Source organism: Bos grunniens, chromosome 10 (assembly GCF_055505025.1).
Source record: "Bos grunniens cultivar Pamir isolate PY7600 chromosome 10, Bosgru_T2T1.0, whole genome shotgun sequence".
In the NCBI taxonomy this organism is placed as follows: domain Eukaryota; kingdom Metazoa; phylum Chordata; class Mammalia; order Artiodactyla; family Bovidae; genus Bos; species Bos grunniens.
In genome coordinates, this window is record NC_141174.1 from 81,611,085 (window position 1) to 81,639,020 (window position 27,936).

The 27,936-nt window shown below is 49.3% G+C and overlaps 3 protein-coding genes across 9 annotated transcripts; 1 reads left to right on the top strand and 2 right to left on the bottom strand.

Moving 5' to 3' along the window:
• Nucleotides 1-5,205: 5,205 nt before the first annotated feature.
• KHNYN (KH and NYN domain containing) lies at nucleotides 5,206-21,802 on the top strand. 3 transcript variants are annotated; one of them, XM_086322581.1, is made up of 8 exons: nucleotides 5,206-5,487; nucleotides 12,578-12,798; nucleotides 13,617-14,755; nucleotides 14,913-15,043; nucleotides 15,130-15,226; nucleotides 18,177-18,284; nucleotides 18,491-18,592; nucleotides 19,029-21,802. In XM_086322581.1, exons 1-8 carry the CDS (start codon nucleotides 5,379-5,381, stop codon nucleotides 19,279-19,281), a joined length of 2,160 nt encoding a protein of 719 aa, XP_086178707.1. In that variant the 5' UTR covers nucleotides 5,206-5,378; the 3' UTR covers nucleotides 19,282-21,802. The 3 variants fall into 3 exon arrangements, with proteins under 3 accessions (XP_086178707.1, XP_086178708.1, XP_086178709.1); XM_086322582.1 differs by lacking the exon at nucleotides 5,206-5,487 and adding an exon at nucleotides 11,879-11,938; XM_086322583.1 differs by lacking the exon at nucleotides 5,206-5,487 and adding an exon at nucleotides 12,040-12,175.
• On the bottom strand, nucleotides 8,284-11,728 carry CBLN3 (cerebellin 3 precursor). Its single transcript, XM_086322589.1, has 3 exons — nucleotides 10,499-11,728; nucleotides 10,098-10,217; nucleotides 8,284-9,787 (listed from the first exon to the last, which is right to left on the bottom strand). Exons 1-3 carry the CDS (start codon nucleotides 10,796-10,798, stop codon nucleotides 9,590-9,592), a joined length of 618 nt encoding a protein of 205 aa, XP_086178715.1. The 5' UTR covers nucleotides 10,799-11,728; the 3' UTR covers nucleotides 8,284-9,589.
• A 13-nt stretch (nucleotides 21,803-21,815) lies between the features above and the next one.
• SDR39U1 (short chain dehydrogenase/reductase family 39U member 1) lies at nucleotides 21,816-25,242 on the bottom strand. 5 transcript variants are annotated; one of them, XM_086322587.1, is made up of 6 exons: nucleotides 25,147-25,242; nucleotides 24,689-24,795; nucleotides 24,517-24,599; nucleotides 23,063-24,120; nucleotides 22,842-22,985; nucleotides 21,816-22,568 (listed from the first exon to the last, which is right to left on the bottom strand). In XM_086322587.1, the coding sequence occupies exons 4-6, from the start codon at nucleotides 23,094-23,096 to the stop codon at nucleotides 22,156-22,158; spliced, it is 591 nt and encodes a 196-aa protein (XP_086178713.1). In that variant the 5' UTR covers nucleotides 23,097-24,120; nucleotides 24,517-24,599; nucleotides 24,689-24,795; nucleotides 25,147-25,242; the 3' UTR covers nucleotides 21,816-22,155. The 5 variants fall into 5 exon arrangements, with proteins under 5 accessions (XP_086178713.1, XP_086178712.1, XP_086178710.1 ...); XM_086322586.1 differs by having other exon boundaries at nucleotides 25,138-25,234; XM_086322584.1 differs by having other exon boundaries at nucleotides 23,999-24,120; nucleotides 25,110-25,148.
• Nucleotides 25,243-27,936: the final 2,694 nt, after the last annotated feature.

A 27,936-nucleotide genomic window follows, 5' to 3' on the forward strand; every position in this document is an offset into this window, starting at 1 on the left:
TTAGACTCAATTATGGGCTTTCTGGTGACTCAGATGGTAAAGAATCCACTTGCAAAAAAAAAAAAAGAATCCACTTGCAATGCAGGAGACCTGGGTGGAGAAGATCCCCTGGAGAAGGAAATGGCAACCCACTCCAGTGTTTTTGCCTGGAAAATTCCACGGACAGCGGAGCCTAGTGGGCTACAGTCCATGGGGTCACCAAGAGTCGGACAAAACTGAGCAGGTGGGAATGAAGATTAATGAAGGCTGGTGTAAAAATGGCATCCATGCTAAAGCAACTTGGCTGTGTCGGAAACACAATAGAACTAGGTTTGAATGCTGACTCCATGGCTGTGACCTATGTGGTCCTCTCCTGAAGTCTTGGTCTCCCCATCTGTCTAGTGCAGGCTAACAATTCCTAAATTTCGGATGGTGCAAGGATCTTATGAAATAATCCATGCAAAGAGGCTCCTGTGGTGCGGGGGATGGAGTAAGCCTTCATCACTGGGATGGACTGCATGTTTGCAGATTTATTTTGTCCCCTCAGATTTATAAGCTGAAATCTCAACCCTTAGTGAGATGGTATTAAGGTGTGGGGCTTTGAGGAGGTAATAAGGTTTAGATAAAGTAATGAGGGTGGAGTCCCCAAGATGAGATTAGTGTCCTTGTAAGAAGAGAGAGAAATTGGAGCTCCTCTCTCCACCACTTGAGGATACAATGAGCAGATGGTCATCTGCAAGTGAGGAAGTGGGCTCTTATTAGACACCTGATTTGCCAGCCCCTTGATCTTGAACGTCCAGCTTCTAGAGCTGTGAAAACTGAATTTCTGTTGTTTTTGTTATAGCAGCCACAACAGACAAAGGCAATCACACAGCTCATATTTCTCTTCCTGTCCTAGAACGCTGGCTGTTATTGCCCCTCAGGCTCAGAGACCTTCCTAACCCCGGCCAAGCTTCTGCACTTCCGGTGTCTACTTCTTGCTGCTCTTCTCACTTGTCCATTCAGCACTGGTCGGGGGATGGAGGGGCAGGAAGGAACCTTCCTTCCTGGGAACTCCCCGGCTCACGTGGTTATGGTCACTTAGTGTTTATAGAGCATATCTTGTGTGCCAGGCCTTGTCTAGTGTGGAGTGGGTGGAGGTAGTGGCAGTGGCATGGTCTCTGGCCCTTTGGAGCCCAATGCCAGGTGAGGGAGGCATTTCAACAAGCAAATACAGTGCAGAGTGGTAAGGGAAGGAGCATGGCTTAGGAGCCCACAGCACAGGAGCCTGAAGCCTCTGCTCACACATAATCCAGAGAGGTCTTGTCTTCCCTGACCCCCTTCACTGAAAATAATGCATGTGCTCTTAGGACAGGGCAGTAAGTGAAAGGTTCATACCTCCTAAGAGGAAGTTGATCCAGGAGGGGCTTGGCAAAATCACTACTTTCTACTCAACAGAACTTTAAGCAATACTCCTGTTTTACACACACTGGCTTATGAGCCTCCTGTTGGTGAGATTTCTCTTCTTCGCTGTTGAACAATTTACAAGAATCTGATTTGAGATTCCCCCTATTTTTAGAGGGGCAAATAAAGAAGATGGTTCCACAGTTGAGCACTGTGGGCATGGCAAACCACTAGTCCCTGCTTCTCTCCTTTATACCATCACAGTTTCCTTTTCTCATTTTGGGCACTGGCAGCTGAGCTTCCCAAGTCTCAACCATAGAAATTACATCAGACAGTCCCAGACATAAACAAAATATAGAGAACATTCTATACTGTATCTCATTCTCACATTAAAAAGTACTTAAATTACTAACATAACATTGTAAATCAACTAAACTCCAATAAATTTTTTTTTTAAGTACATAACTATCTGGTGAGCTGGGCACCCCCCTAAGCCTTGATATACCGTGTTTTCCTAGGGACTCTTTATGATATCCTGTGTTTCTGGGTAGAAGTGAACACATCTGAAAGAAAGAAGCATTATAACAGGTAAATGGCTACAATAAAACAATACAAAAATCCTACCCACTTTAAAAAGATTGTCCAAGAGTCCTTGGGACATGCACCAGTTTTGACTTGTTTCTTAGTTCCTATGGTAACAATAACTTACATATATTAGATACTTGGTCTGTGCTTTCCAATCCTGTGGGATAGATACAATGTTTTCTCTATTTTGTAGAGGAAGATAATAAGGCAAGGGGAGGTTGAATACTTTGCTGAAGGTCATGTGCAGCTACTAAGTGAGAGGCTCCAATACTCACCACCTTCACCACATTTACTGTTTCTCACACAAGTATATTCACTTTGTTGCTAGAGTTACTTTCTCCCCACTAATCTATGACCTCTCCATCTTTTGTTAATGTATTCTATGATTTCTCCATTTCATTATGATTTCTCCATTTCAGTTTGGTCCAGATTAAGACAATTCATAAACTAAAACAGAGCTGGTCTACTTCAGTTGGGTCCAAGAACAATTCTCTTGGCCCTGATCAAGTGACTCAAATGTCATGCCCTTGCTTTCTGAGCTATAATGAGAAAAAAGCTATTTCGAGTTGCTGTTTAGGCATTTTACAGTATAATGACCCAGAGTCTGGACATTTGGATAAGGACTTGAGTTTAGGATTCCTGCCCCAAATTACCACTTGCTTTTCCTGGGGCACCTTTGAAAACGACCATTGAGTGTTGAACCTGTATAAAGTTAGTGACCTGCACCCCAATCACCGTATACGTTAATATACTCTTGCTAGCCTGTTCACATGTGAACTGGGTCAGAGCACTGCCCTTCTCCTTGCTCACTGCCTCCCTTTCCCTGCTCCTGGTTTCTGGGATGGCTAAGTAATAAGTCTTTCAATTTTACTTCCTTTGTGGATTGTACTGTACCTTCAATCAAAACAACTGCAAGTTTTTACTTCCCCAGCTGGGCAACCGAGGGAGTTACTTGCTGACCCCATGTGGTGGCTTGCGCCTCCTCATTTAGCAGATCATAATCTGTATATCCTTAATTTAATATACCAGCTACATGTCCCCCAACACATAAGGGGTGCCATTTTCCCTCGGCTAATAAATGGTGCTATTTTGTAAGTTTCTACACTCCTGTAGATGGCGAAAAATGAATCAAAGGAGATTGCAGTATCTGGATTGTAAAGGACCTAAAAAATCTCATTAAGGAATATGGATTTAATCCTAGACCCTCTCCCTTCCCCCACAGTCCCCTAAAGGGCTTTAAGGCAGTGAAGCTCTTTTAACTAGATCACTATGGCAACCCCAGTATGAAGAACAGACTCACCAAAGGCCAAGGGGCCAGTTGGGAAGCTTTCATAGAACTCTATCTGTGATGTCGGGAGTTTGAGCCAGGATGGGTGGGAAACAATGGATAGAACTGATGGATGTGAGTGACTGGATGGGGGTCGTGGGAGAGGGAGGCAGGATTGTGGCTGGTGTTTCCTTGGGGCAACAGGGATGGTCTATTTTTAGACACAGAGAATGAAGGAGGAGATAAATCCACGCACATATGGACACCTTATCTTTGACAAAGGAGGCAAGAATATACAGTGGATTAAAGACAATCTCTTTAACAAGTGGTGCTGGGAAATCTGGTCAACCACTTGTAACAGAATGAAACTAGAACACTTTCTAACACCATATACAAAAATAAACTCAAAATGGATTAAAGATCTCAATGTAAGACCAGAAACTATAAAACTCCTAGAGGAGAACATAGGCAAAACACTCCCTGACATACATCACAGCAGGATCCTCTATGACCCACCTCCCAGAATATTGGAAATAAAAGCAAAAATAAACAAATGGGACCTAATTAAACTAAAAAGCTTCTGCACATCAAAGGAAACTATTAGCAAGGTGAAAAGACAGCCTTCAGAATGGGAGAAAATAATAGCAAATGAAGCAACCGACAAACAACTAATCTCAAAAATATACAAGCAACTCCTCCAGCTCAACTCCAGAAAAATAAATGACCCAATCAAAAAATGGGCCAAAGATCTAAACAGACATTTCTCCAAAGAAGACATACAGATGGCTAACAAACACATGAAAAGATGCTCAACATCACTCATTATCAGAGAAATGCAAATCAAAACCACTATGAGGTACCATTTCACACCAGTCAGAATGGCTGTGATCCAAAAGTCTACAAATAATAAATGCTGGAGAGGGTGTGGAGAAAAGGGAACCCTCTTACACTGTTGGTGGGAATGCAAACTAGTACAGCCACTATGGAGAACAGTGTGGAGATTCCTTAAAAAACTGGAAATAGAACTGCCTTATGATCCAGCAATCCCACTGCTGGGCATACACACTGAGGACGTGTACCCCAATGTTCATCGCAGCACTGTTTATAATAGCCAGGACATGGAAGCAACCTAGATGTCCATCAGCAGATGAATGGATAAGAAAGCTGTGGTACATATACACAATGGAGTATTACTCAGCCATTAAAAAGAATACATTTGAATCAGTTCTAATGAGGTGGATGAAACTGGAGCCTATTATACAGAGTGAAGTAAGCCAGAAGGACAAACACCAATACAGTATACTAACGCATATATATGGAATTTAGAAAGATGGTAACGATAACCCTGTATACGAGACGGCAAAAGAGACACTGATGTATAGAACAGGCTTATGGACTCTGTGGGAGAGGGAGAGGGTGGCAAGAAAAAAAAAGAAAAAAAAAAAAAGAGAATGAAGGAGGAAACAGATTAGGGATGAAAGACTAATTTTAGCAGGTTTACTTTAAAGTGGGATGGGTCATGTACAAGTCTGAGATTTAGGAGGGAGGTTGTGGACAGAGATTAAAAAAGGTGGAAGTTGTCAGCACACGGATGGAGACTCGAGCTTTTAAGAGTGTGTCAGGACAAAAGGAATTCTAAGACAGAATCTCAAGGGAAACTGACATTTAGGAGATGGGCCGGGGTACAGGAGCCTGAAAAAGGCCTCAGCAGAGAGTTGGAGGGAGAGCCCAGAGCATGCACAGTCAGGGAAGTGGGGGCAGGGAGTGCTTCTAGAAGGAGCGGGTGGCCAACAGGGTCAAATGTTAGGGAGAGCCTGAGTGACAGAGGACCAGACGATAGTGACTTTAGTGACGCGGGAGTCCTGTGTGACGCGGGAGTCCTGTGTGACCGGCTGAGGGCAGTTCAGATAGAGCAGCAGAGGCCACAGTTGACTTAAGGGTGTGAGCAACCTGTGCGCATAGATATATGGCTCTAAAGGGGAGGAGAGGTGACGCTCACTAGCATATAAAGCTGAGGGTAACTACGTGTCTACCACTGTTTCCACATCCATCTCTTTCTGTTTTAGATCTAAGAGACTTGAGTCTATTTAACAGCTAAACAGAAGGAGAGAGTGGGGAAGGAGACATCGAACCTACAGGAGGGAGGAGAGAAAAAGAAAAGGCTATGTTTGCAGGAAACGGAATCCACGACTGGTGGATGAAGATAGCCGCCTTGACAGAGAGAAGGACAAGACTTCTACTGAGCCAGATAGGAGGGAGAGATGAGGAGGACGGTGAGTTTCCAGATACGCTGGTGGAAGGGTGTCTCCTGGGGTTTCTGCTTTCTCAGTGAAGCAGAGTGAAGAGTCTGCTGCGGGTGGTGGGGGCAGAGTTGGAGGAGTAAGAGGTTTAAGGAGAGAACAGAAGTCTTCAGCTGGATTCTGGGGAGGATGAGAAAAGAAGCTGGCAAAGAAAACCACAGAAGAACTGCTGGGAGGATAGAGGACCAGGGGCAGCTAGAGACCATGGATTTTAAACCACAGCATATCCTTCAGCAGGACTTTTCTTTGTAGCAATCAGCTGCCAGGGCGTGGGTGTAGAGAAGGTGGACAGTTGGATTCTATTCTTAGGTTCCTTAAAGTCCTAGGAGATTTTTGTGCCTGGAGAGGAACACTAGCCACCATCTGTGCTTTATTTGTTGTCTAATTTATTTACTTCACAAAACTACTTATGCAAAAATTGTCTATATATTTAAACACTATTTATATAACCAAGTCAAAATCTACACATTTTGCAAATCAAATTATCTAAACATTGATCACAAATTTAAATCTTCCTACACATTTCAGAAGAATCATCATTATGTCAGCTTCTCTACATGTTTCAAACATTTTGGTAAAGCACATGTATCTTATAAGGATTATAAACTCTTTTACACTTATACTCATTATAAAAATGGATTTGTAAACCCAAGAGAAGGACATTATCTCAATTCAGACCAATTATTGAATTTAGATATCCAATAGAAGAATATTATCTCAGTGAGACGATGTTTTGAATTGTTAATCAAATTATTAATTATTATAATTAATTATGAATTCTTGGTTGGGACCTGGGAACTACCTGAACTTCTAAGATGATGAAAATATGAGCCAGTGTTTATGTTATACATCACTGGAACTTTTCAAGTCCACACTTTTCCCAAGAATTAGTGTATTGTAACTGGATACTTTCTCTTTAAATTATTTCATCTTTAATGATTATAACATGCAAATGTCCCAAAGATGTCCATACCCAAACCTCCTGCGTTTAATGGTAAAGGGACATTTTCTATGTAATTAAAGTTAAAGGTCTTAAAATAGAGAGATTTCCTGGATTATCTGTGTGGGCCCAATCTAATCATATGAGCCATTAAAATTAGAGAATTTTTAAAGTCAGACACATAACCTAAGGGTAGGTCAGAGAGGTACTGTGAGAAGTACTTGGCCTGACCTTGTTGGCCCAAAGATTGATGGGTAGGAAACTTAATCCTGCAACTATAAGGAACTGAATTCTAAATGAGCTTGGGAATGGATTCTTTCAGTTCAGTAAAGATGGCAGCCCTGCCTACATGACCTAATGAAACCCCGAGCAGAGAATCCAGTCATGCTTTGCTGGACTTCTGACCTATAGAAACTGTGAGATAATAAGTCAAAGTTGTGTTAAGACACTAACTTTGTGGTAGTTGTTACAGGGCAATAGAAAACTAATACAATAACCGACATCATTTACAAATGTATTTAGCTCATTTTACATTTTTACAAACTCCCCCAATATTGTTGTTTTCCTCAATATCCAATTTCCCCTTCTTTCTTATTATATAACTCCTGACATTTAGCTGGACATGGCTGCCTGGAATAAGGACTTATTTTCTAGCCTTCCCACCCCTACCCAATGTGGACACATATGACAAAATTCTAGCCAATGAGATGCAATCAGAATTGTTGGATGTACCTCTCAGAAAGCTTCTTTGAAAGGAAATGGGTGTGTCCTTCCTTCCCCCTTTCTGGGGACTGTAAGGCTGATGTAATGGCTGGAGCTCAAGGAGCCACCTTGGGTCAGAAGGTGAAATGCTAAAGGTGGTAGAACAGTAAGAAAGGAAACTGGGCTGTGATGCTCATAAAACTACCATCCATTCCTGGACTCTTTATTTGCAGATTCTTCTACGTGAGACAGAAATAATCTACCATTTCATTTAAGCCAGTATTATTTTGGGTTTTATTGTTACTGTAATCTGACTATAATTAGTAGGGTAGTATACAGGCTTTCTTTCCCAAGAAATGAAGGATCATGTTTGAGCAGTGAGCAGTTATCCTTTGGATGTTTGACTAATTCATCATCATGTAACACACTGCTGGAATTTCTTCCTTTCTAGTTGTAATATATGACCAGATGGTGCCAATCAATCTCTTTCATTTTTGGTACAGTTCCAATTTTTTCTGGAATTACTCCGAGCTCTCTTGAGCCACCCATCCCTACTTATGCAGATAAGAAAAATAAATGTGCCTTATGAATAAATATAATATGTTATATTTATATTCTTCTACTTATCAAAATTAACTAAAAATATCCTATTATGGTCATAGTTCTTCACTCAGTATATTAACTACATTTTTGTACATTGTATAGTTGCTTTTTTTCTTTTTGAAAATCACAACAGAGTTGTGGATTTTAAAAATTCACCTTGTTCCAATTAACTATATTATTTTCCTTTTGATTATCAAATTGTCACAAATGCCACAAAAGTCAATTTGTGGAAGCCTATTAAATTTTGCTCCTTTGCCTTCATAGATTTACCCTATACATTAAAAAAAAAAAATCTTTGCTTTTTGTCTTTACCAATATGTTTGAGGCCTAGAGTTATTCATGGCATGGAACTATTCCCTGAGGGAGCCTGAATCCCTTTAAAGGTGAATAATATTTGAGGCAAAGATCCAGGTGCTAAGAATGCACATCAGATTTTTCCCTGATGTTGTTTTATGCTACTTTAGCGATAAAGTTTGAAAAAGTAATTTCTTTTGAAAACCACAAATTCACATTGGTATTTCCTATTTAACTCAAGCACTACCAAATCCTTTTTTATTTGACTTTAAAATACAATTTTACATTTATTGTCTCTGCAGCATATCTCCTTATATCCTGTAATCCCTGAACCTAGCTGTAACAGCATTTTCTCTCTTTAGTGATCCTATATGATCTCACTGACCATCATTCTCTAATTACTTTACTGATAGAGTCATCCATGCTGGGCCAATGGGACAGAGAGGCGAGACAAAGTTTATCATACTGGCAGGAGAGTGGTTGAAGGGATGCACCATGGAATCCAAGGTAACAGGAAGTCTGAGAAGGAGGATAAGATGCCATAAATCAGGAGAAAGAAGAGAGGTTGTGGGATGTGTGAAATAGGTACAGTGAAGGTCAATGAGAGAGCTGGGAGGAAGGAGGTGGTGGTCAGAGCCTGAAGTGATCGAACTTCAGACTATAAAGGTGGAGCAGTTCTAGGAGGCAGCCACAGTCACTGATGTGTTCCATGCCTGCAGACCTACCGTGGCCTGCGTGTGACCTACCTCTATCTCCAGCTGCCAAAAGAAGCTCTGTATACCTGCTCTCAGCCAAAGCAAACATACACACCCCATGTCTTGGGTGGAGAGGTGAGGGCCAGAGTCCATTTGGGATCTGCCGCAAATAGATGCCTGGGTTCACCGTCTGCTGGCTGCCCCCTGTACACGAAAAGTGTGCACTGTGTTCAGCCTGGGTGCATGCCCCCTTCCTGTTGCCGTCACGGGCTCTCGGCTGCCCTGCCGCCCTCCCTACACTTCTGCTAGTGGCTGAACCTCCCTCCTGCCCTGGCCCACACAGTGCTGGCTCAGCTTCTGACTGCGATGGCTGAGATCTGTGATGCTGGCACTCCTCACAGGAAGGAGCCTGCTGGGTATGCTGAGGCTGGTCCATCTGGTCCCATGCAGGGGCCTGTCAGGCTCACCTGAACCACCTGTTCCCAAATAGCACCAAGCAGGAAGCAGAGGTGGGGGGGTGGGGGACAGAAAGAGCAGAGTCTGCAAAGTAGCACAGGTCTCCCTAGCTGCCAAACCCTGCCCTGATCCGAGGACTGCAGGCAGGAGATGCAGTGGGAGGCTGGGGGGGGCAATTGTGGGGGTGGAGTAAGAAGGGCAGGTCCTGAGACACCAGAGCTCTACTCTTCACCTTGGATGTCTGGCACAAGGTCCCATGCAAGCAAGTGGAATAAAAATGCAGCCAGAGGGCATCTCTCTCCTGCCTTAAAGACAATACTTCTGGGGCAGAGGGCAGAGGGCAAAGGTCAGGGGCTAGGTTTCCATCCTTGAAAGGCTTGAGTCCTCAGAGTGGGAAAATGAGGAAGCCAGAGAAGCTTGAATATTTCCAACCACCCAGCAGGTTCCCTCGACGCAGGCGCAGAGATACCCGGTCTCCAGGGTCCAGGGGCAGTAGCACAGAGCTGGTGGCCGCCTCCCGGGTCACATCTGGATCGTTGGCAAAGGCCGAGACGACAGGCCATGTGTTCAGCATCAGGCTCACCTGGGGAGGGGAATCCAGTTAGCACCTCTCCCTGGCCCTTGTCCCAGGAACCCCACTTCCCTCCTTTTCTCCAGCCCCAGAGAGACACTCTGGAAGCTGGGGCTCAGTGCGCCCTCCTGGATGACTGAGAGGTGGCCAGCATTGCACTCTGTGCCTCCTTCCCAATCTCTGCTAAGCAGGCCCTCCCCCACCCTTGCTCCTGGCCCCCCAGGATGTAGCTTAATGGAGGTCTGCCTGTGGGTCCCCTGCGCTCCCCTCCTCCCTCCCCCTCCTGAGCCAGGGATGGGACAGGGCCTAGGGTTCAGGTCACCTGGACAGTCTGGCGGTTGTACACCTTCACCACATGGAACCGGAAGCTGTAGACGCCCCGCACAGGGGCCACGAAGGAGCCAGAGGTGCGGTCAAAGCCACCTCCCTCGTTCACTAGGACCTGTGGGAAGCAGACCCTGCTGAGTGGGGCTCGGGGATGCTTGGGGCTCCGAGAAGCCACGGCATTGGGGGAAGGGGCAGTGAGTAAGGATAGGAAGGGGTGGCAAGTAGACTAAACAGGAAGAATGGACAGATTTAAAAGAAATGATGAGAAAGGGAAGGAAGGTATGGTGGGAGTGAAGGGAAAGGAGACGGGCAGCGGGACCCACAGCAGGGCCATTTCCTTAGCAGCAGAGTGGGTTTGGACAGTGACTCCAGGTCTTTGCAGGGTAGGGGGATTACCTGGTCGAAGTAGATGGCTCCACTGGTGCCATTGCCGATCTCCCCTGCTGGCTCATGGTGGTGGCTGCGGACTGCAGCAAATGCCACTCTTCCAGGGGGCGCCTCTCCCAGGGCTGCTCCCCCTGGCCCTCCTGCGGCAGCTCTGCCGGGCTCACAGACCACCAGGCACTCGCCTTCCAGGAGGACTGGCTCTGTCCCCTCCTGGGCCCACCCGGCCCTCAGGGCCAGAAGTGTGAGGGCCAAAGGCAACCCCAGGCTGAGTGAGGGACCTGGCGGCCAGTGTTGCTTTGTTCCCAGCATGGCTGAGTGGCTCTGTGACCCACAAACCTTCTCTTTCTGCTCCTTGGTTCTTCCCGCCTCTCCCCCAGGCTCTCACCACCCCTCAACCTGCTTCTCAGCTCTCTCTCTGGGACTCCTTCCTGGTCACCTGGTCTTGGCGTCTCTCTCTCCATCCCTCTCCAGGCCCCACGACTCTGTCCTGCCTCTCACTCCTGCTGTCACTGCAGTTCCCTCCTCCTTGGCAGGGCACAAAATGACAGCAGCTGGGCTTTGGGAGGGAGAGGAGAAGTGAGACAGCCAGACAGGAGGGCTACAACCAGAACCCCAGGGCAGCCCCTCTGGAGAGCACTGAAGGCTGGAACTGGGACCACTGGGTGTCTGTGTGAGATTGTGAGTGCACGTATGTGTATGTGAGTGTGTGCAGATGTGTGACGGCCCCTTCCTCTTCACTCCTCCCCTCTTCAAAAATCCTTCACAAGTCAGCAGCCCTCTTAGCAGAATCTTTTCCACTGTTGGAAGAAAGGGAATGTTCTTGTATTTTCCCCACAACTGTTTTAGTGGAAAGTGCTTGGGTCAAGGGTGTCACTATCCTGTGATCCTGGGCCAGTCTTTTTCTTTTCTTGGTCTTCTATATCATCATTCGAAGGGACTGGATTAGTCCCTTTAAGGCCCTCTTCACCTCCATCTCTCCCTGAACTGGTTCCTCATTCCAGAGAAACAACTGAAAACTCTGAAGAGCGAGGAGACCTGACCCGGCAGCCTCCGAGCCAGAGCGGGCGAGTGGGCGGGGCAGGGGCGGGCCGGCCGGGGGCGGGACCGGGGGCGGGGCCCCGATTGGGGCCAGGGCCGGGGCCGCGGCCTGGGCTCGGGCCGGGGGCGGGGAGCAGCTGGCGGCTGGCGGGGGCGGGGGCGCGCTTCGGGGCTCGGTGCTGGCCCAGCCCCGGGAGGGGCCCAGCTGACTCCGCCCCCGGCCAGGAAGTGACTCAAAAAATTGTTTGTGATGTGGGGAAGAGAGGTCCCCGTTGGGTGAGGAATCGGAAAGGCCCGCCCCGACTCGGGCCCCCCGCCCTTCTTCCCTGGGCCGGGGGCGCGGGCGAAGCTGGGGCCGGCGGGCACCGAGCGGCGCCGGCGGGACCGAGGCCGCAGCGGGCGGCGAGGCGGGTAGGCGCGCTCTCCCCCGCGCCCGGGCTGCGGGAGCCAGAGGGCGCAGTGCCGAGCGCAGGCGGGGGGCGGCAGCCGCCAGCGGCTGTGGGCGGGGCCCGGCTCGGCCCCTCGGCCCAGCGTGGGGCGCGTGGCGCGACCGAGGGGGGCAGCAGGGGGAGGGGGAGGGGTGGGAGTGGCCAGAACCTTGGAAATGGCCGACGAGGGACCCCAGAGGAGAACCCAGTTCAAGCCCTGGTGAGGATTCATCTCTAAGAGGCCGTCTTGGACCCGGAGGTTGCAGAGACCCGGAGGAGAGGGACTCTTTCGTCACCTGTCCACTCCTTCTGGCCTCCAGACCCAGCTGGATCCTCCTCCCCGTTCCTGCTCAGGGCTGTGGTCGTCATTTTCCAAAGGCCATACGGCCATCCCAGATAGACAGCCTTGTTTATCCGTGACTTCGTCTCCGGGGAGAAGGCCCCCGTGTCCAGATAATCTGACATTCCCTCCCTATTCCAACTGGACTGAAGTTCTGGTTACCTCCTGGGTTGTTTACAGGTTTCATAACTAGGTGCGACCTGTTGATAGCTGGTTAGGTTAGGAGACCAAGATTTGGGCTGAGGGGACATCAAGGCTCTGAGCTGCTTTCCCTCTTCCCAGGGTCAGGCGGCCAAGCAGCCATGCCTACCTGGGGGGCCGGCTCCCCGTCCCCTGACCGCTTTGCGGTGTCTGCGGAGGCCGAGGACAAGGTGCGGAAGCAGCTGCCCCGCGTGGAGCGCATCTTCAGGGTGGGGATGAGCGTCCTTCCGAAGGACTGTCCTGAGAACCCTCACATCTGGCTGCAGCTGGAGGGCCCCAAAGAGAACGCCAGCAGAGCCAAGGTGAATGCCTCTCCTTGACCCGTCCGGGGAAACGATGACCCTCCCCCGAGGAGGCAGGAGAGAGGAGGGGCTGGGGAAGATCTTCACTTCTTGCTTGTCTCACTGGCTCTGAGCTTTGACGAACTTGCACCTTCTCTGTACAGAGTTTTGGTTTCATTTCCGCTGTAATGACCCAGGTTCTGCCAGGGTTTGGAAATAAGTGATTCAGGTCGAATCAGTTTGTACTCTTGGGGAGAACAGAGATAATCTGGTTGGGCAAGCAGGCCCCACCAAGGAATTCACTGAGTGGTGGAAGCCCACACTGCTTCCTCTGGAGTTAGTCAGGGCTTCCAGTAAGGCACCGCCACTGAATACTATCCTTGTAGTCCTAGTTTCAGTTTCCTTATCTTTAAAGTATGAATAATAACAGTATCCACCTCACTGAACTTACTGTGAGTGAGATAAAGCACGTAAGGCGTAATGCATGAGCTCTGTAAAAGTTAGTGTTGATGATCGTTATGATGGAAATATGCAGCATACATACACATAAATGTTTAGAAGAGACAGCCTTTTAACCAATTACTTAACAACAATATCTTAAGTTGAGTCGAGTTCTAAATGGAAATTCAGCCACAGGTTGTCAACTGAAAAGGGAAAGGAGTGAGTTTCTCCAACCTCTTTTAATCCCCACCTTTTTCAGGATCTATAGGGCTCTATTTCTCTGCCCAGGCATCCTGGAGCTCAGGAGACAGCAGTGGGCCCGAAGGGGCTATCGGACCACTTAAGACTCCAGCAATCTCCTTTTTCTTCCTACCTTCCTACCCTCCCTTTTCCCCCAGGAGTACCTGAAGGGTCTCTGTAGCCCGGAGCTACAGAATGAAATCCACTACCCACCCAAACTGCACTGCATCTTTCTGGGAGCCCAGGGCTTCTTCCTTGATTGCCTGACTTGGAGCACATCTGCCCACTTGGTGCCTGGAGTGCCCGGCTCGCTGATGGTCAGTGGCCTGACTGAGGCCTTCGTCATGGTCCAGAGTCGAGTGGAGGAGCTGGTGGAGCGGCTGAGCTGGGACTTTCGTCTGGGGCCATCCCCTGGAGCCTCTCAGTGTGCTGGAGTGCTGAGAGAGTTCTCTGCCCTGCTGCAGGCCCGGGGGGATGCCCACACAGAGGCCCTGCTGCAGCTGCCCCAGGCCGTCCAGGAGGAGCTGCTGAGCCTGGTGCAGGAGGCATCCCGGGGGCAGGGGCCCCAAGCATTCCCGTCCTGGGGTTGGGGAGGCCCAGGTCCGTTGGGCGCTCAGCAGCAGGGAGTCAGGACTCCCCTGGGTGACGGTGGAGTGTCTTTGGACACAGGACCTACAGGGTGGCAAGAGTCAAGGGGAGAGAGACATGCCGTGGAGAAGGAGGGAACAAAGCAGGGTGGTGCCAGGGAGATGGATTTGGGGTGGAAGGAGTGGCCCGGGGAAGAGGCCTGGGAGAGACAAGTGGCCTTCAGGCCACAGTCGGGAGGAGGAGAGGCCTCGGGAGGAGGAGAGGCCGGGCAGGCAGGGCCTCCAAAAGGGAAGGCCCTGGGGAAGGAGGGAGTGCCCCAGGAAAGAGGAAGGCTCGGGGTCCAGGGCCAGCCCCCTAGTACCCAGGGCCCCTATCAGAGGGCATCTCAGCTCCGGGGAGCCTCCCTCCTCCAGCGGCTCCATAATGGGGAAGCCTCACCTCCAAGAGTGCCCAGCCCCCCACCTGCTCCTGAACCCCCGTGGCACTGTGGAGACCGAGGGGACAGGGGAGACCGAGCAGACAAGCAGCTGGTTGTGGCTCGAGGCCGAGGGTCTCCATGGAAACGAGGCACCCGGGGGGGCAACTTGGTGACTGGCACACAGCGTTTCCAGGAGGCTCTCCAAGACCCTTTCACCCTGTGCCTTGCTAACGTGCCAGGCAAGCCAGACCTCCGCCATATCGTCATCGATGGCAGCAACGTGGCCATGGTGTGAGTATCTGGTGGGGCTGAGGGTCCCAGGGAGGGGATGAGGTAGAGATGGGCAGTTGTGTTCACCTTGGGGACATGTGCCAAGCGGAGGGCAGTCCAGCCAGGCTGCCAGGTCTCCACTCCAGGGCCCTTGAGTGCTGACCCCTTCCCACTGCAGGCACGGCCTCCAGCACTACTTCTCCAGCCGGGGCATCGCCATTGCCGTGCAGTACTTCTGGGACCGGGGCCACCGAGACATAACTGTTTTTGTGCCTCAGTGGCGTTTCAGTAAGGACTCCAAGGTCAGAGGTGAGTTGGGCCTGGTCTCTTGTGTCTGGGGTTGGACCCCGTGTTCACCTCAGGGATAACCCCATTGTGCTCCTCTGTTTCTCCAGAGGGTCACTTCCTGCACAAGCTGTATTCCCTCAGCCTGCTCTCCCTCACACCCTCCCGGGTCTTAGATGGCAAGAGGATCTCCTCCTATGACGACAGGTACTTGCTTCTCTCTTGTCCACAGACTTGACATTCAGGGAGCCTGGTGGGAGACTGAGGGGGAGACAGAAGCTCTGGCCCCTTCACACTAAGACTTGAGTCGTGGAAAAAGGGCCACTTCTCCATGTGCCCCTATGATTGGGGAGGTAAACCGGCCCTGCAGACAAGATGAGATGGATGGTGAACAACTCTGTTTCATCCTTCACTTTTTCACTGATCAAACTAAAGGATGCTTCGTGTTTATATTAATAGTGCCTTACCATCTAGAAAACACTGGTTTAATGGAAGCATGGGAAAGCTGGTGATATGAATAGCTAGCTGACAAATGCCTCTTACAACCTAGATGTCCAAACACATAGAGAAATTCTCCAACCTTCTGGGAAAACCAGAGTAAATGATCCAAATAATGATACAAAGAATGGATTCCATGCATAATACAGCTGTACAAAACATGGTATTTAAAAAAAGATAAGTGAAAGATCAATGGTCTTAGAATTTGAAGGCCTGAATTTGAGCCTCAAGTCGCATAGTCATTGTGGGTTCTCTTAGTGGATTAACCTCTTTGTCTCAAGTTCCTCTTCCATTCATTGGTCCTCCTTGTGAATATCAAAAGAAGCTAAGGTATGTGCTTTCCTCACTCAAGGTGCTCTGCTGGAGGACAGTGATATTCTTTAGTTTTTCACAGACTCAGTCAAGTGTGGCAGCGCGTCTTATCTCCATTGTACAGAAATGGAGACAGAGGGTCGGAGTAGTTAATTCTCTTGGCAAAGGCTATGACATGGCAAAGGAAGAACGAGAACGTAAAGCTGCTAGATGGTTTAATTGAGGAACACAAGACACATTTCCTCCCTGGTGCACACACTGTGGGAGACAGGTGGATCTCACTTATTATTTTTTAATAGGCTTTTCTCCCTGCCTTTGGCTGCATTGGATCTTTGTTGTGTCATGTGGGGTCTTAGTTCCCCCAACCAGGGACTGAAGCCTCATTCCCTGCATTGGCTGGTGTATTCTTAACCACTGGACCACCAGGGAAGTCCCATGGGTGGATTTTAAAAGCTAATTAACCAATTTGAAAAAATCACAGTGATAAGTTCTTTATTCTCTAGGATTCTCAGTTTTAAATTAAAAAAGAGTTCCCAAGCTGTACTGATTATATATTTTGTTTTTTCAAATATTTAGCTTTTACTCCCTAACAGGTAAATGGTATTCTACAAAACAGACAATTCATGTTCTCCCAATGCAGTTCTGTTTTATGCCTAGATTTCACAGGTTATCTGGAATACAGAACCTTCTTTACATGCCAGTATTGACACAGAATTAAAACTGAAGGTTGTCACTTGTAATACATTTTGAAGGCACGTGTCTACAGTTGTGTAGGTCCTGATAGGCAGAGGTACAATATAAATTTTGTATTTTGCCTGGTTACAGTGGCATGTAGCACAAACCTATTGAATACTGTGGAACAACATATGATCTAATGAGATGATAGTACAATTATCCTTAATTTGAAAATACCTTTTGTTATATGATACCATATATATTTATAATGTCATCTGTTTGTTTCCCAGACAGAAGCTCAGAGCCAGACATCTGTCATTCTGAATCCTGATTAATGGTCCCCTCTATACCACACTAGGGCTTCCCTGGTGGCTCAGACAGTAAAGAATCGCCTGAAATGTAGGGGTCAAGAGTTCCATTCCTGGGTCAGGAAGATCCCCTGCAGAAGAGAATGGCCACCCACTCTAGTATTCTTGATGGGAGAATCCCATTGACAGGGAGTGTGGCGGGCTACAGTCCATGGGGTCACAAAGAGCTGGACACGACTGAACGACCAAGGCTATACCACACTGGTTTCAGATACTGACTGCCTGTGTGGTACTAGGTGTCTGGCCTGCCAAAGGAGGCAGGAATCAGGGAAGACTGGATTCATGACTTCAAAAAGCCCAAAGAAACTGTAAATCAAACAGTATAGAACCAAGAGGAAAGGGATCTCCCTTCTGGCTGGGGTCTTGTGGGAAGGGAAGGATTTGAGAGTTTTTGTTGATTGACAAGGATATCGGATGCACTGGATCTCTTGGTTTCTAAACCTGTTAAGGACTTATGAGTTCTACCCCAGTCCTGTGGAATCAGAATTATTAAAATGGGGCCCAGGCATGTTTTTTTGACGTTCCCCTTATGATTCCTCTCATCAGTGAGGTCTGGTTTCCTTCCAGATGGAGGAAATAAAGGGAACAGTTTGAGAAACATGAAAGTCGGAGAGCGCAGGGCATGTTTGAAGAACAGGGTGAAATCTGATCATTAGTTTTTGGCAGGAGCTATGAGTGCATTAGGGAGGATGGGGAGAGATAAGGCAGTAAGAGTGGTTTGGAGCTGGTTGCTAGGCCGTAGCTGCCAAGCCTGGGATGTGGAAACATTTGGTAGATAAAGGGCAAGTTTGGAAGACTTTTGTGTAGGGGAAGAGCATGTTCTCTGAGGGGAGGAGAGGCTGGAGGGTGGTAAATGGCTGGGGGCAGGAGACCCCCTTATTGGGAGGCTATGCAGTGGTACCTAAGTTGCATTGTCCAAGTAGCGCAAGTACTGGCAGGACTGGAAATGAAGGAAGCGGAGTGGAAGGCCTCAGGGGAGGCGCATGAGGGATCTGTGACTGATTCAAGGGGCAGCAGGGAAGAAGCCAGAGCCAGAGCCAGGTCTTTCTGTCTCATACAGACAAGACACAAAGTGTTGTGGAGGGTTGTGGTGACTGGACGGGTTGCTCTTGGGAGGCCATGAAAGGGTTCATCTTTGTTTCCTTTCTAACCCATGGCGCCTATATCCAGTCAGTCATCTGGTGGCTGGTTCAAGGTGAGGGGCCAGATCTCCATCACTAGAAGTGCGTCACGGGAGTCAATAACGCACTCCGGGGTTGGGACCTTGGAGAATCCCAATATGGCTGCTGTGGTTTTCGAGACAGGTTCATGGTGAAACTGGCTGAAGAGACTGATGGGATCATTGTCTCCAACGACCAGTTCCGGGACCTGGCAGAGGAGTCTGAGAAGTGGATGGCAATCATCAGAGAGCGGTGAGGGAACCCTCCCCTGAGAACAGGGCACAGACTCAGACCTTTCTCTTAAGCCAGCTGTGCCCTGCCACCGGGTGAGGACTCTGGGAAGGGGCTGACACTGCTTTGAAGGATGGTAGCCAACAGCTTCTGATGGTGTTGGTCTTAGCTGTCCGGGTAGCGGGCAAGGGCCCCTCTGTGACGACACATTCTCTGTGCCCATCCAGCCTGCTGCCTTTCACCTTTGTGGGAAACCTCTTCATGGTGCCGGATGACCCCCTGGGGCGAAACGGCCCCACCCTGGATGAGTTCCTGAAGAAACCGGTCAGGTAAGGCCCTGCAAGCTCCTAGGCAGCCCTGCTCTTGCTCTGCAGGGGCCTAGCAGGCCTGGAGAGTCGGTGGAAAATGACTCAATCCAGGCCAGCTATATTCTATAGTAGTTCAGGTTGCCTGGGCTTTGGCCCAAGGAATTCTGACGCAGACCCTTCTGGCTGGGAAGGAAGCTCCTGCTTCCTGTTTTCCCTGATCAGTGTGTTGTATTTGGTAAATGGTTGCTTTTACTCATAGCTGGTTGCATTCAGTACGCCCTCTGCTGGACAGAAAGTAATTATTAGACTAAAGCTGGTTTCACCATCCGGTTCCAAAGGAACCATCCATTTTCCCTTCAGAAGTGAGTTGATACTGCCACTCGGTGGTCAGTTTCTAGAACTTCAGGCTCACTCACTCTAGGACGCTTATCAGCTTTCTGTCTCTGCTTCTTCCCAGGGCCCCGGGGTCTTCTAAGCCTCAGCAGTCTGCCAGGGGCGTCACAGAACACAGTAATCAGCAGCAGGGGAGAAAAGAAGAGGAAAAAGGCAATGGCGGCATTCGGAAGACGCGGGAGACAGAGCGGCTCCGGCGCCAACTGCTGGAGGTGTTTTGGGGCCAGGATCACAAGGTGGACTTCATCCTGCAGCGTGAGCCGTACTGCCGGGACATCAACCAGCTCTCTGAGGCCCTGCTTAGTCTCAACTTCTGAGCCTCACCTGGCTGAGTGGCTGCCCCCCTGCTCAGCTCGTCTCACCCAGTTCAGCTCATCCTGTGAGGGTCCCTCTGCTGCTCACACCCTGCCCCAGTCTCCCCCTGAGTTGGTGCTTTGTGTCAGGGAAGTTCTGAGGAAGAGCATTCGTATGTGAGGAATGCTCTGGTGTGGAGCACTTTGGGGACAGGTCCATGACGTGACCTGATCTCATCTTGAGTCAGGACCTCGACCAGCTCTCAGGAGGTTCTTCTCAGCCTTAACTTCTCAACCTTGCCTTTCGCAGGGTTTCTGTAGGGAGTGGGGGCTGCTGCAAGGGGTGGGTTCCGGAGACTGGGACTGCTGGCCCCTCCTCCACGCCGAGCTGGGGGTAGAGGCTAGGGTAGGTGGGAGGGGAATGGAGAACAGGTGGCCGGGAAGCTAAGCCTTTCCTCCTCCTGGCTGCTGCTCTGAAGGCCAGAGGACAGGGACGCTTCCCAGGCCTGGCTGGGCTCCTGGGCGCACCAAAGGGAATGCTGGCCCCTGGAAAGGCTAGTGTTCTGGGGTCTGGGTCACAGTGGGGCAGCAGCGAGCTGGTGGAGAAGGCAGAGGGAGACTTGGCTTCTGGTCTCAGCTGTGCCTGCCTGTCACCTTGACTGATCTTGGTCTTTACTTTTGCCTACAAGTCGGGGGTAAAAATGCCTGTTGGGAGGAGAGATGAGAACGTGGAGGAAAAACCCTTTGGACGAAAGGTACTTGGACCAAGTCTCAGGTGTGTCTGTCTGTGGTTGCACAGGCTTCTTAACCAGAACCTCACTTTCAGAGAGCTGAGGGTCCTCTGTCCCCAGGGCCTGTGCCCTGGATTTTAACACTGCATCCTCAGTATAATGTGCCCTGTAATGGCTGCGTCCCTTTTGGGCAACCCTCCCCCCCAATCCACATTTACAGAACAGGTAATTAGGGTGACTGCATTACCAGTAAACTCTCAGGGTTTGTTCCTCTCAACGGCAGCTCTCCTGTTGCATCCAGGTGTTTGTTTACAGATGAACGAATGTGTCGGCTAGTCCCAGTCTCTGGTTAACGCACTTGCTCGAGCGCTGAGCAGTCACCAAACTGATGAAGCCATGTTCTGTGAGGACAACGATCATGTGACCTGACCCCAGCATTTTCTCTACAGAACAGCTGTGTCGCATAAAGTGAATCCCACTTCTGCTCTGTGTGTGCGTGTATGCGGATGGGAAGGGTTTATAGAGCTTCTTGTACCTAGAGGAGCTAATCTGGAAAACCAAAATGGAAGACTCAGAGTCGGACCAACTGCTGTCACCTCCGGACTTTCTCTGTCCACCTTGGTTCCTACATGTCATTGTATCTGAAGTCCTCCCGTGCCAGGAAATCTACGAGCTCCGAGGCAGTACGTTCATCTATAGACAGTACTAGTCAGCCCTTCCTTTAGTGCAGTCCTAAATATGCTTCTGTTACTTCTACCTTTGAGGCCAGTCATTCCCTCAGGAACAGTACAGAGCCAGGCAACTTCCTAGAGTCCAAGACCAGGTAAAGAAGTAGGACAGCTGCCTCTGGGTTCAGTGCTGTCTGAGCCCTGCAGCAAGTCCCTAGACGATGCCCTCTGTTTAGGCTCTGACTTTTGCTGCCTGAGTGATAAAGGGAGTTGAAATCACCTGAGATCCTCATACCAGCAGCTAGCATGTGGAGGTTGATGATGGAGGAGGTCCTTGAGTCCCAGTGTTGCCACCCCTGCCCATGGCTGAGGTACACCACACTGAGCAGGGCTGGGGGCAGTCGTACTGGGGAGAGACTAGTTGGGGCTGTGACAATGATTCAAAGATAACCCACAGTCCCCTCAGAAGAAAAGAAATTGGTTAACATGGTCTGAATTGGGAGCTGGGGGAATTACTTCTAGTCAAACTATGGCAGAAATCAGGGTTGATAGAGGGAGATGGTCTTCGATGAATACTTGGGACGTTTTTCCCCCAAAATGTTCAAGTTTGTAGTTTTTGACAGGTTCCTTGTACTTTTCACTTTCAGTGCTGGTGGATGTGCAGTGGGCTTGAGGTAACATCTGCCCTTTTGTGCTAGGGACTCTGGTTGACTGAAGTGGCCTGAGATGAGAGGCAGGTCCTTGGCTACCGACAGTCCTAAGCTTTGCACAGCTTTGTCCTGCTGCAGCTTGATGAACGGGCCAGAGTGTGATTGTTTATCAGTTCACTGCTGTCCAGTGACAGACCAGAGGCTGTCCTAGACTCTGGCCTGTTTCTTCCTCTGCTGGTACCCTAACAGCATTGTGTGAACAAGTAAGTATGCAGGGTGACCACAGAGCCCACCGGAAATGGATCACTGTTCCTCTTGTCTTCTCACCTCTGCCTTTGTTATAACCTTGTGCCTCAAATTTGTTGCCAGCTCTTTTGGCAGTCAAGGGACCAAGAAGGGAGATGTTGCCCGTTACCATTTTCAAAACTCCACGTAAAGGAAAGGGTCATCTCGGATGACATTCTTTGAAATAAATTTCAGGAGAATCTAGAACAAAGAGATGAGCTGAAGCCAGTCAATTAATTTGTCTTTATTGCCTAAACTGCAAAACATTCTCTGAATACCAAGAAGGAGAAATGGGGCAGGAACAGGACACACAAGGAGACCAAACTGAGATATATATCTATGAGGAGTTGAAGAAGTTAAGGTCCCAAATTGATGTGACTGTAACCCTGAAATAGCGGAAACCTCTCAGTTAAATAAGATGGAGCAGTGGGACAGTGAGCAAGAAAGGGGGCTTAAGAACCGGATGGTTTTCAGTCACTAGAGGAGAACCCGAGCTTATGCAGTCTCTCACCAGCAAGCCCCTGCTGAGGAACAGGCCTCAGGCCCTGCCTTGAGCCTCCCTGTTTAGGCTATGACTTCCTTCAAGGCAGCCCCCAGCTCTGGGAAAGAATACTGGTAGCCAGCAGCCAGTGTCCGCCGTGGGACCACCTTCTGGCCCTCCAGCAGCATGACGGCACGTTCTCGTCCAAAGACAGCTTGTACCACAGCACTGGGGAGAGGGATGAAGGCTGGGCGGCCCAGGGCTGTGCCCAAGGCCCGGGCAAACTCAGCATTGGTGGTGGAGGAGGCGGGAGCCACTCCGTTCAGGATCCCCTGGACATGGCTTGTTTCAAGGGCATGGGCCAGGATTCCCGCCAGGTCTCTGATGTGAATCCAGGGGAAGAACTGGTGGCCTGAGCCAATGGGGCCCCCCAGGCCCAGGCGGAAAGGCAACAGCATATGACCAATGGCACCGCCTCCACGACCCAGCACAACCCCTAGAGCAGGCAAGAAGGATGGTACAGGGAGGTCCCTCAACCTCCAGGCACCCCCACTGTTCCTCTCCACTTTGCCTTCATCACTCTTTACCTATACTGACTCTGCTCTGTGGCAGGTGAGGGCTGTGGCTCTCTTTGGGCTGTCCTGTCCACCCACCTGCAGGTCAGCCAGAAGTGGCATCTCCTGTGAGCTCAGCTTCCCTTAACCCCACCCCCTCCTGGTCCAGAGAAGACATTCCAACCCTGTCTGATACCCAGACCCCTTGTTCTCACCGGAGCGCACCACCACTTGGCGTGTAGAATCTCCAGGAAGCCTGGCTGCAGCTTCCCATTTGGTTACGAGGTTGGAGAAAAAGTCGAAATCCCCTCCTGGGCTGTCCTCGTCGTACTCCGCAGTCAGGCTGGGCTGGTAGTAAGCTGCCGGAGGAACAGCACTGGTCTGCCCTGGGTGTCCTTTGTCCCATCTGGCCCTTTGCAGTCAAGGCTTCCCTTACCTCGCCCTCCTTGGCACCTTGGGAGTCTCTCCATGGGTAGTCAGAGCCGTGGATAGTTTCCCCTACAACTTCTCCATGAGCTGACCCGTTCCTGCCTTGGAGTCATTCTTATCTTTCATTAGAGGGCTAAGCTGAGACTGCTAGAGTGCAGAAGCTAAGAACAGACTTCGGTGCCAGGCTGCCTGAGTTTTAATCTCAGCTCCAAAATTATTTGTCACTTCAGGCAAATTACATAACCTGTCTGTGCAGAATTTTTACGTCTTTAAAATAGGAATAATACCTATCACATAGATTTCTTGTGAGGATTATATGGAATATGGGCAAAGCACTTAGAATAGTGACTAGTGTATATGTATGTGTAGTGTATATAGTGTATGCGTGCGTGTGTGTGTAGATATATATCTATCCTGGTGGCTCACTGGTGAAGAATCTGCCTGTAATGCAAGAGACGTGGGTTCAATCCCTGGATCGGGAAGATGCCCTGGAGAAGGAAATGGCCACTCCAGTATTCTTGCCTGGAGAATCCCATGGATAGAGGAACCTGGGAGGCTACAGTCTGTGGGGTTACAAAGAGTGGGACACAACTAAGCAACTAAACGTGTGTGTATGTATGTGTATATATATATATATAAAATTTGGTCCCAAAGGCAAAATACAAAAACTGACAATTCTGTTCCTAAAGCTCTGTGCTCTGAGAAATAAGGGGCCTGGGAGTAGGTGGAGCTTTCTCAGGCACTGGGAGCAGTGCCACTCCTCTCACTTTCTCTGAGGTCCCCATTTCTCAGTGAAAGTACACAAAAGTCAGAAAAAATGTGCGTGGAATGAGGGCCTAGGTAGTTCCTGTGCCTGGAAAAGACCAGCACTCTGGAGCCTGAGCTACCCCTCACTGTACTCCCTCCTTTCCCTGGCTAGTCTAAAGGCTGGTGGGGGGCATACCTACACCTGTGACTAAGACCCAGGCCTGGGGGGGTTGTGGGGCCTTGGCTATGGCTCTAGCCAGCGTTTGGGTGGTCTCCAGGCGGCTGCTGAGAACTTCTTTTTGAAAGGCTGCATTCCACCTGCAGGAGAAACATGCATGCATGCATGCTCAGTCATAGGAGTAACACAGAGGGGAATAAAATACCACTAAATATACGCACATACCCTTCCTTCCCTCTTTCCCTGGGGCCCATCTATATCCACGCCTAGTAAAGCCCTCATTGCGGCTTAGAGAAACGGTCCACCTCTCCTGTAGAGGGAAAAGGCACAGGTACTTGGGGGCATCCTGAATGGGGAGTAAGGTCCACCGACTGGGAAGAAGGGTAAGTGAGTGTGGAGGAGAGAGGGTGAGGGAACGAGAAGTTCGGAATATAGGTTGAGTTCTCCATCTGCCAGCCCCAATCTCCACAGCTCACAGGTTCCCATCAGAATCGGCCCTCTGCTCTGAAGAATGTCAGCTTCAGGGCCCGGCTGACCTGCGGAGAGGGTTGAGGATGTTCTCTCCCGCCAGGTTGACTGCAGCATCGCAGCGGGGCAACCCCGACGTCGTGAGATCATCCTGTGGGAGAAAGCACACAGTGGCCTCGAGGCCTCGCTAGGAGCCACCCAACTAAGCCTTCTTTCCATGCCTCCAGAATATGGACATACCCACGTGATCCGATCTGGCCCTGGCTTTCGGGAGATCAACGTCACTTCGTGGCCCCTGGCCTTCAGCAGCTGGGTTAGGGCTGTCCCAATGAAGCCCGTCCCGCCACCTGATCAGAAAATACGAGGTGTTTATCCGCCCGGGGGGCCTTCCGTCCTCGCATGTAGCCCCCTTCTCTGGTGCCCTCCCATATGACTTCAGACTTCTCCCCTCCTTCTTGCCCCCTCCCCGCGATGCTTGCAGGGTGAAACACAGGGTTTAGGGAGATTCGGCCCCTAGGGCTTGGAGGCAAAGGCCAAGTAGCCTGTGCATGAGACGGTACCCTCTCTCAGAAACAGTCTCCTAAGCCCTCAACTTCTGGCTGTATCTTCTTTTTATAAACCTGCCCCCTCCCGCGCCCACCCCCTTCCCGCCCTCCCTCACCCACAAGAACCCGCATCGCGACCACGACCTAACGCGCCTGCGCAAGATTTAGAGTGTCTCTTCTCTAGGACGCCGCTGTAGCCTTTTGCGCATGCGTTTTTCCGGGAGGCGCGCTCCAGTTGTGGGGCGGGCCGGATTGAGGCTGGGAGTGGCCCTGCCTGGCGACCCGGAAGAACTCGTAGAGAAGGTGGTATTTTTCATTACAAGGCGTGGCTGGGACCAGGCAAGGAGGCGGGGCCGGGGAGTAGACTGAGGGGACAAGCCAAAGAGGGGAGGAGGTGAAGGAGGGAAGATTTTAGCGTAGAAAAAACCTTTGACCTAAAGCCCGAAGCTACTCTAACCGCCGAATTCTGGATGTCTATTCGGTTAGACGGATCAGTAGTCCAAGAGAATCTGTCCAGCGGTAGAATGGATTTCTTTCTACCCAGCCTATTATTTTACCTTTTCTTCTGCCTGTTCCAGCTCCTTGCTGTCGGCATTTAAACGTCCTCAAGTTCTCTTCTACTTAAAATAATCCTTCTCCTGCACTGTTCTTCCTCTGCTAATGTCTTTATAATCAAACTTCTTTAAAGAGCGGGGTCCGTTTTCTACTTCTACTTCGCATCCGCTGGCTTTGCCTTTATCATTCTCTGCCTCTCTCGCCAAGATCACCAATTTCCAATGTGTCACCAAAACTAATGCCTAGTTTTCGTTTTTCTTGACCTCTGCATCGCTGGACACTTGCTGACTCGTCCCTCCCTTTGGAAATGCTTGTTTCTCAGCCTCAACAAAAGTCTCACTCTCGTTTGGGTCTTTTGCTTATCTTTGTTCAGTCTCTGTTGCTTGTTCTACTTCCATGTCTTAAAATGTTGATATTCCTCGAAGCTGGGTCCTAGGATCTTCATCTCTTTCCGTTCTGCACTTTCTCCCAGGTATGTATCTCGGGGAACTCAGTTACCAATTTTAAAAAATAAGACTTCCCAAATCACCTGCGAACTATAGGAGAGCCTGAGAGCTACTGAATTCTATAAAAACTTCCCATTAGATATCTCTTTTTGGATATCTAAAACTCTGTTGACTTTCAGTTCAGTTCAGTCCCTCAATTCAATTCAGTCGCTCAGTCGTGTCCAACTCTCACTTCAGTTCAGTTCAGTCCCTCAATTCAATTCAGTCGCTCAGTCGTGTCCAACTCTTTGCAACCCCATGAACCGCAGCACGCCAGGCCTCCCTGTCCATCACCAACTCCCGGAGTCCACCTAAACCCATGTCCATTGAGTTGGTGATGCCATCCAACCATCTCACCCTCTGTCGTCCAGTTCTCCTCCTGCCAATCTTTCCCAGCATCAGGGTCTTTTCCAGCGAGTCAGCTCTTCGCATCAGGTGGCCAAAGTATTGGAGTTTCAGCTTCAACATCAGTCCTTCCAATGAACACCCAGGACTGATCTCCTTTAGGATGGACTGGTTGGATCTCCTTGCAGTCCAAGGGACTCTCAAGAGTCTTCTCTAACACCACACTTCAAAAGCATCAATTCTTCTGTGCTCAGCTGTCTTTATAGTCCAACTCTCACATCCATACATGACCACTGGAAAAACCATAGCCTTAACTAGACGGACATTTGTTGACAAAGTAATATCTCTGCTTTTCATGTCCGATTCTTTGCAACCCCATGGACTGCAGCCCTAAGCATCACCAACTCCTGGAGTCGACTCAAACTCATGTCCATTGAGTTGATGATGCCACCCAACCATCTCATCCTCTGTCGTTCCCTTCTCTTGCCCTCAATCTTTCCCAGCCTCAGGGTCTTTTCAGATTAGTTAGCTCTTCGCATCAGGTGGCCAAAGTATTGGAGTTTCAGCTTTAGCATCAGTCCTTCCAATGAACACCCAGGACTGATTTCCTTTAGGATGGACTGGTTGGATCTCCTTGCAGTGCTAGGGACTCTCAAGAATCTTCTCCAACACCACAGTTCAAAAGCATCAATTCTTCAGTGCTCAGCTTTCTTTATAGTCCAACTCTCACATCCATACATGACTACTGGTGAAACCATAGCCTTGACTAGATGGACCTTTAAGTTAACCTTAAGTTAAATAAGCAGGGTGACAATATACAGCCTTGACGTACTCCTTTTCCTATTTGGAACCAGTCTGTTGTTCCATGTCCAGTTCAAACTGTTGCTTCCTGACCGGCATACAGATTTCTCAAGAAGCAGGTCAGGTGGTCTGGTATTCCCATTTCTTGAAGAATTTTCCACAGATTGTTGTGATCCACACAGTCTAAGGCTTTGGCATAGTCAATGAAACAGAAGTACATGTTTTTCTGGAACTCTCTTGTTTTTTCGATGATCCATCGGATGTTGGCAATTTGATCTCTGGTTCCTCTGCTTTTTGTAAAACCAGCTTGAACATCTGGAAGTTCATAGTTCATGTATTGCTGAAGCCTGGCTTGGAGAATTTTGAGCACTACTTTACTAGCGTGTGAGATGAATGCATTTGTGCGTTAGTTTGAGCATTCTTTGGCATTGCCTTTCTTAGGGATTGGAATGAAAACTGACTTTTTCCAGTCCTGTGACCACTGCTGAGTTTTCCAAATTTGCTGGCATATTGAGTGCAGCACTTTCACAGCATCATCTTCCAGGATTTGAAATAGCTCAACTGGAATTCCATCACCTCCACTAGCTTTGTTTATATTGATGCTTCCTAAGGCCCACTTGACTTCACATTCCAGGATGTCTGGCTGTAGGTGAGTGATCACACCATCGTGATTATCTGGGTCGTGAAGCTCTTTTTTGTACAGTTCTTCTGTGTATTCTTGCCACCTCTTTTTAATATCTTCTGCTTGTGTTAAGTC